Here is an 8234-nt window from a genome sequence, read left to right on the forward strand (position 1 = left end):
TATCAAAAGTTGCCACAAACCTCCTTTGAAAGTATGATTTGCATGTGTCTCCAAAGAGTGCATGTGTTGCCACTTTAATTTCTCAGTGTGGTGCTGATGCCTAGTGGGAACTTCTAGACACTGGGAGCAAAGAACATGCTGTGTTGTGGCCTCTCCTGGGTACTCTCTGCCCTAAGGGACTGTGGCCATGACTGCCCCCTTCCTTCTCCCTCTTCTCGGGAGCTGGGGGAATGCTCTTGGAGGGCTGGCATTCCTGCCAACTGAACTGGGATCCCAAATAAGCCTATTTTTCTCTGTGAATGGGTCAGTCTCTAGCCTTTTGTTACAACATGAGCAAAACAAACTAAGACAGACACGTTGGAGTGGCGCAGCTCTGAGAAACCAATGGTTCTTATGAAACTAATGCTCTTGCCCCCCAGGCCAACTTCATCTCTGGTTTGAGTACTCGACCTTGGTGTATATAAAATCCCATTCAGAAAACAGCAGAAGTTACCGAAAACACTTATAAAAAGGCATTTTCTTAGCAGGCCAGGCATTTCATTCACAGATGTTAGACACTTTTTCAAACACCTTCGTTAAGTTTCTTTAGAAGGTACTCAGTTATCCCAGCGTCGTCTATGAGGCACCTTCTACTGGCCTCCCTCATAAACGCCAACTTAAGTGTAGTAAGCATACCTTTTCTTTGTGAGTCTTACAACCCTGGGTCATGAACAAAGAGCATCAGATTCTTCCATCTGATTAAAAGGTATTGCATTTATTATGTGTGTGTCTGTGTGTTCTGGCACAGGTGGGGAGGTCAGAGGATCACTTGTTTACATTGGTTCTCTCCTTGTACCTTGTGGGTGCCAGGCATCCAGTTCAGGTGGTCAGGCTTGTTGGTCAGCGCGCTCAGCTGTTGAGCCTCTGGTTAGCTCTTGGCTGATTAAAAAAACTATCTATCTATATTTATATATTATATAAATTATATATGATATATATTATTTTTTTAGCAAGAAAGACAACTTTGGGCCTCTTAAGTATGCTTTTACTCCGTATAAACCTGTATGAGGAATTTGGAGTGGGACTTTGGGAGTTCAAATCCCGTCTTCACCTCTGTGTGACTTAAGTCCCATAATCTCTCTCAATCTGTTTTTTTTTTTTTTTTTGTAAAAGAGACAATAACACAACATTGGGAGTGGGTAGTCCGGGGATCACACCAATGGACTGGAGCTACAATTCCTGCAAGCAATCTATCTCTTCTACAGCTCGCCCTTTCCAGAGCCTGGCAGAAACCTTGTTCTCACAGGTGTTTTGAAAGTATGATTCTATGCCTTAACCGGAAGGAACTGGAGAAACTGCTTCCAGGACCTTGAGTCACCCGTGGGAAGCGCCCCCATGGTCCGCAGCCCCGCATTTGGGAACCAGGCTGCGGGAACGAGGGTCGAGAAGCCAGCTGCGATCGAGCATCCTTCGGGCAGGCCCTGCGGGCGCAGCTGTGCGTGCGTCGCCAAGGGTGGTGGCGGCAGGCACCTCGCCCTTGGCCGCCGCCTCGGCGTGTCAGGTGGCGTGAGAAGCGCGGGAGGGGCGGCCGCGAGCAGCGCCCAGGGAGATGACTGGAGCCCTACTTCCCAGAAGCGGCGCACGCAAGGCACAGCTCCGCACGCAAGGGGGAGGTGACAGCAGAAACTTTTCAACCCGAACTTTCGCAGGCTTGCAGAGCTGCCTCCTCCTCCCACACACCGCCCCCTCTTAGGTCTCGCACTCCAGAACTGCCCCAAGCTTGGATCAGAGCCTGAGTGCGACCAGAGCGCGTCCAGCAGGTGGCGTGGCCCTTATCTTTTCAAAGTGGGAAGCCTCCAGGCCTGCTGTGCTTTGTGTGCCTCCGAAGGATGGTCAGCCGCTTTCAGGGTTTCCTGATTTCGCCAGCAGAGGTGGAAAGAGATCTGTGCACACAAAGGGCCACGACTGTAGGGCCAAATGGTTTGCAAGACCTTAAGATAAAAATAAAAGCAAGACAAACCGTCTCAAACCAAGCTACCCCGGTACCTAAAAAATGACAAGTTTCCTTTTCTGGCCTGGTGCCTAAGGATCATGAGCAAGGCACCAAGCTCGAGTCACCTGGAGAAGGAGGGCGTGCTCTTGGGTGCTCTCTGCTCAAGCGCGCAGAGGCGTGGGAAATTCTGTCCCAAGCTCGGTTCTGGGGAAATCGTGGGGTCTTGACTGGGGGATAACTGATGACAAGCCCTTATCGCCACGGGAAAACTTTTCAAGGAGGCTTCCAACAAAACTGCCAGCTACTTTTTCAGAACGGTCTGAGCGCGCGGAGCGGACTTCCCATTGAACCATCCTTGGGTCACCCTGAGAGTAGACATGAGACCTGAGAGTCCGAGTCCAAGTCCCAGACTTTCACGGCGCGCCCCGCCCCTCACGCCCCACCCCTCAGGGTCCCGTTTCCTCTCTACCCAGCCCTTAAAACCCCGGGTAGAGGGATGGCGCATGTCACCTCTGGGGTGCGTTGCAGATACCTCTGCGACGCCAGCTTGAAAGTCTCCCTCAGCCTAGGATTTGATTCCAGTTTACCAACTCCTAACCCCCGCCCATCTCAACCGAAGTCCATCTCCGTGAGAAAGCCCCGACTTTGCAGAGCCCCAGGTGCAGTGGAGCTCGGCAAACTTGAGACACTTTTTCCTTCCTTTCCTCCAACCCAATCCAAGTTTAGGTTCTGACTGAGCCAAGAGTGGGTGCTAAAGCAGCGGGCATCAGGTGTCTAGGGCGGGCCTCCAGGTCCCCGGGGGACTCTCAGGTTGAAGTCTTGCCGTGGGCAGAAGCTTCAGGGCTTCTCCCAGAGCCGGTTGCTCTGCACCGCTGGAAAACCACGCTTCGTCGCAGGTCAGTCTGTCCGCGGAGCCACCTTCCTGGGGCCTCTTTAGACCAGTTCTTGAAAGTCAGGGCTCCGGGGTGTTAGGCACTTTAAGAGAAACCTGCCTCTGTGTCTGCCACTGGCCTTGTGTCGGAACTCCGGAAACCGTTAGGCAGCTAGGGATTCAGAAACTAGCGTGTTTCTGCTGGAGGCTGGGTTGGGTATGGAAGGGTAGTCGTAAGCATCTTGTCCAGAAAGCCATCCTTGACCGAGGTAGGCACTGCCTCCTCTCTATTCAACAGGGTTCTGTAGTCCCATGCTTATGCTGGGGCCCATTCTTTTTTTTTTATCTGCACATCTGAGTGTCACGTTTTGCCTTTGTGTCCCCAGCATGGCCACCAGCCTTAGAGCAGACAACCCGCAGCAGCTGAGCCCGCTGTCTACCCAGCAGACCACACTTCTGCTACTCCTCTCTGTCCTGGCCGCCGTGCACTTGGGACAGTGGCTGTTGCAACAGTGGCGACGGAAACCGTGGTCCTCGCCCCCGGGTCCTTTCCCATGGCCACTGATCGGAAACGCGGCGTCTGTGGGCCGTGCGTCGCACCTGTACTTCGCTCGCCTTGCGAGGCGCTATGGTGACGTTTTCCAGATCCGTCTGGGCAGCTGTCCCGTGGTGGTGCTGAATGGCCAGAATGCCATCCACGAAGCTCTGGTGCAGCAGAGCAGCATCTTCGCCGACCGGCCGCCCTTTGCCTCTTTCAGCGTGGTGTCTGGCGGCCGCAGCCTGGCGTTCGGCCCCTACTGCGAGCGCTGGAAGGCGCAGCGACGCTCGGCCTATGGCACGATGCGCGCCTTCTCCACGCGCCACCCGCGCAGCCGCCGCCTCCTTGAGGGCCACGCGCTGTGCGAGGCGCGAGAGTTGGTCGCAGTGCTGGTGCGACGCTGCTCAGGCGGTGCCGTCCTGGATCCAACACAACCGATCATCGTGGCCGTGGCCAATGTCATGAGCGCCGTGTGCTTCGGCTGCCGCTACAACCACGACGATGCCGAGTTCCTGGAGCTGCTCAGCCATAACGAAGAGTTCGGGCGCACGGTGGGCGCGGGCAGCCTGGTGGACGTGATGCCCTGGCTGCAGCTCTTCCCTAACCCGGTGCGCACCACCTTCCGCGAGTTCGAACAGCTCAATCGCAACTTCACCAACTTTGTCCTGGATAAGTTCTTCAAGCACCGCGAAAGCCTGGTACCCGGAGCTGCTCCCCGTGACATGATGGACGCCTTCATCCTCTCCGCAGAAAAGAAGGAGGCCGGGGGACCTGGCGACGGTCCCTTTGGGCTGGACTTGGAGAACGTGCCTGCCACTATTACAGACATCTTCGGAGCCAGCCAGGACACCCTCTCCACCGCTCTGCTCTGGTTGCTCATCCTTTTCACCAGGTAAAGCCTCCAGGAGGGATGGGTCAGTCCTTGCGCTTTTCTCCTTTGAAAAAGGGCGTGTGGCTAAAAGGTCACTAGCTGGGCGCGGGGTTTGAGGTTTCACCCTGCCCCACCCCCATTCCTTAAAACTGAGATCTCAGGGAAGATAAACCCCTACCAACGGGGCCGACTGCGATGCCTTCCCCACCTAGCGTTGCCAGCATCTTTGGCATTGTCTCTGTCCCTTCCCCCTCCTCTTGTGACTGGGAACAAATTTATGAAGAGCCCTTGCCCGCAAAAACAAGATCTTTTTGTCATTTGCGGCAGATCAATCTTGATTCTTCTGGAGCTCAATAGAAACAGAATTGGACCAGTTCCAAGGTTAAGGAAGCTCAGTAAAATGTTAACTAAACACGGCGGCGTACAGCTGGCACTTCCGAGGCTGTCCAGCCCCGGTCTAAACATCCAGCTACCGGCCAGGGTTTTGTTACCACGTAAAGGAAGCCAGCGGAGGCAGGTCCTTAGAGGACAACCTGAGAATAAGGTTTACCCGAAGGCGGAAGCAAATAAAGTCGGAGCAGGCACTTCTGTGACTGCGACAGCATCTAGAGAGGAGTCTCAGGCACCGGGGCCATCCTAGTCTCTGGGCCAGGACACAGACCTCAACAGCCCTGTAAGGCTGCCTGCAACGATTAAGAAGCCTCCCCCCACGCTGTCAGGTGGTCTAAGCAAATGAATCCTTTGTGAGAATTTGAAGATCACCTATTGTTTACCTGAAATTCTGATTTAGCCTGTGTTTTATCTGGAAGCCCTACTGCGTTTCTTAGCACTTAAGGGATACTGAATATTCGCGCCCCTCCGAGTTTAGCCGGCAGAGTTCCTTTCCTGTTGGGATTTACACAATTCGTATTTCTTTAGATGTTCTACATCACATTTTTAGTATATTTAAAGCAACTTTTTAGTAGTAAAGTCAAATCGTGAAAACATACATTGGAAATATGGCTACCAGGGGGGCAAGGGAGGCCGAAACAGAATAAAGGGAATTCAACCCAAGATCAGGAAAAAGGCCTTCTTGGAGTTTGGTAGCCAGGTCTTTCACATTCCAAAATGAGTGTGTACCCTTTGTGCGCGCGCGGGGGGAGGGGGGATCTGTATTGAGCTGTATAAACAGCTTTTCATGTGTTCCAAAGAAATAAAAATAATTTTGGGGTCGTTGCCAGTTAAAGATGACATTATTTTTTCTTTTTCGTGAAGAGGCAATATAATCAGTGGGCAAATTACAATGCCTGTTTAGAGTGTAAATTTCACTGACGCAGCCGGTTGATCCACTCCTACATAGTGTCTGCATTCACAATACAGGGTGGACTAGTAGCTGTTGGTAGGAGGGTTTGGTCCATGCGGTCAAAATGCTTACCATTTGGCCCTTCATGAGAAGCTTTGGGAAGTTCTGATTTTAGCATCTCTCGGTGTTTAAACAGTCGCTCCTTTCCAGTCGCTGCAGCTGTTCTCTTCCACCCCCACTCCTTCCTTCCGAGCCTTCCATTTAAGCTTCCTCGGCCGTTAGCATTGGTTTTTTTCTTTAGAAAAGATTTTTAAACTTGTATTTATTTGTTTTGATATATGTGAAGGTTTTGCCTGACTGTATGTCTGACTATCCAGTACATGCCTGTTGCCTGAAGAGGCCAGGAGGGCGGACCCCTTGGGACTGTAGTTACAAACTCCAGTTAGTTGTCACGTGGGTGCTGGAAATTATCTCAGGAAGTCTGCAAAATCAGCTGGTGCCCTTAACCACCAAGGCATCTCTCCAGCCTGGATTTTAGTGATTTTGAAGGCTACATAATATTTTGTACTAATATTGTAAATATGTAAAATCAGTTTTGAGCTTTAGGATTAATTGTTGGTTTTGACTGCATTTTAACTTTTAAGTATTATTATGGTTATATATCATTATACCAATAAGTTATTTTCTGAAAATAGGCTCCTAGGGATAAACAATTGGGTTTAAAAGTGAAGGACCGAGGGGTTGTTGCCTTATATAGAGTTTACTGTGCACTAAGATTTTGTCTTCCAAAAGAACTGCCCCACTTTCTATCAACAACAGTGCAGGAGTAAAACGTGTACCCCCATCTGAAAAACTCGGGCCCTGCTCTTTAAATTGAGGAAATATGTAGCTTTATCTATCAGGAGACCAACAGTGCTTCATAACATAAGAATGGTGGGGAGAGGGGAGGAAGAATGGGGGACAGAGAAAAAAATATATCTTAATAAAAAATAAATAAAGTAAAAAAATTAATTAAAATTAAAAAAGAAACAGCTACCTGTGAAATTTTCAATTTAATTTTATATGCCTTAGTGCCTTTAACTATTAAATAAACTGCACGTTTTCATGGGGAAAAAGGACAATGAATTGCCTGAAGATATAAGGGAAGGAAAAGAGTCTGCTTTCAGGGCAGCATTTTCACTTTTGTGGGCCTGGGGTCCTTTCGCCTGTGTAGACTTCTCTATAAACACATTGAACAATATCTTATGACTACATCAGTATAAAAATGAATATGTGAAAAGTGTGTTATGAGGACTTCTACTCATAAGTCGATTTGTTTAGGTCTACAGGCGTTACAAGAGACACAGATATTTTCCTGGTGCCCAAAACATACTGTGGGCCTAGGCGCTGTGCTCAGGACATAAGTAGGTCTGGCCACTATCGTGCATCTTTAGACTGTATAAAACTTAAGGGTTTTATTTTCTCACAATGGGAAATAAATCCTAGGCCATAAGAGGCTTATTACAGAAAAATAAGATTGTTGTTGTTTAACTTGCAATATTGAGTGAGAGAAATGAGCCTTTTTTTTTTAATTTCTTTCAGAAATTGTAATTCAGTCCCAGACCTAGTTTGTGGAATTAGAGTAGATTTGCGGTGTGCTGTAGGTGGAAGGTAAACTAAGCTAACTTTGTTCTCTCTCTCTCTCTCTCTCTCTCTCTCTCTCTCTCTCTCTCTCTCTCTCTCTCTCTCTCTCTCTCTCTCTCTCTCTCTCTCATACTGAAATCCAAACAGATACCCTGATGTGCAGGCCCGGGTGCAGGCTGAGCTGGACCAGGTTGTCGGTAGGGATCGTCTGCCCTGCATGGATGACCAGCCCAACCTGCCTTACGTCATGGCTTTTCTTTATGAATCGATGCGATTCACCAGCTTTGTGCCTGTCACCATTCCTCACGCCACCACTGCCAACACCTTTGTCTCAGGCTACTACATCCCCAAGAACACGGTGGTTTTTGTTAACCAGTGGTCTGTGAATCATGACCCAGCGAAGTGGCTCAACCCAGAGGACTTTGATCCAGCTCGATTCCTGGACGAGGACGGCTTCATCAACAAGGAACTAGCCAACAGTGTGATGATTTTTTCCGTGGGCAAACGGCGGTGCATCGGCGAAGAGCTCTCTAAGATGCTGCTGTTTCTCTTTATCTCCATCCTTGCTCATCAGTGCGACTTCAAGGCTAACCAAAACGAGCCCTCAAACATGAGTTTCAATTACGGCCTGACCATAAAGCCCAAGTCATTTAAAATCCACGTGTCTCTCAGAGAGTCCATGGAGCTCCTTGATAGCGCTGTTCAAAAGCTGCAAACTGAGGAGGCTCGCCAGTGAGAAGCCAGAGTAGCAGAGATGTTACAAGAACATCTGACTCATTACCTGGGGAGGGAAATACAGGGTTTTTTCTTTTTTTTTCCAGCTCCACTTTTGGTATTCACTTCTCTAAGTGAGCAGAGACTAAGTGGCCTGAGGGTGGGGCATGTTTACTAATTCGTGGCTCCTCATGGGCTCATGCTGCCCTTCCTGAAAGTATTTTTGAGTCAAAGAGTCTAATTTTGAGTCAAAGGGGTCTAATGATCTTTTTTTGCAATTAAATATATGCACACATATCAACAGATGTGTACAACTACCTAACAGAGTACTTCAGTAATTCTGCCTTTGTAGGTGGATTTGAA

General features: G+C 49.4%; 1 protein-coding gene across 1 annotated transcript; it reads left to right on the forward strand.

The window, feature by feature from the left end:
• The first annotated feature begins 2717 nt into the window (after positions 1-2717).
• Positions 2718-8024, forward strand: LOC119807802 (cytochrome P450 1B1). Its single transcript, XM_038319956.1, has 3 exons — positions 2718-2868; positions 3230-4273; positions 7305-8024. The coding sequence occupies exons 2-3, from the start codon at positions 3231-3233 to the stop codon at positions 7891-7893; spliced, it is 1632 nt and encodes a 543-aa protein (XP_038175884.1). The 5' UTR covers positions 2718-2868; position 3230; the 3' UTR covers positions 7894-8024.
• Positions 8025-8234: the final 210 nt, after the last annotated feature.

Source organism: Arvicola amphibius, chromosome 2 (assembly GCF_903992535.2).
Source record: "Arvicola amphibius chromosome 2, mArvAmp1.2, whole genome shotgun sequence".
NCBI lineage: Eukaryota > Metazoa > Chordata > Mammalia > Rodentia > Cricetidae > Arvicola > Arvicola amphibius.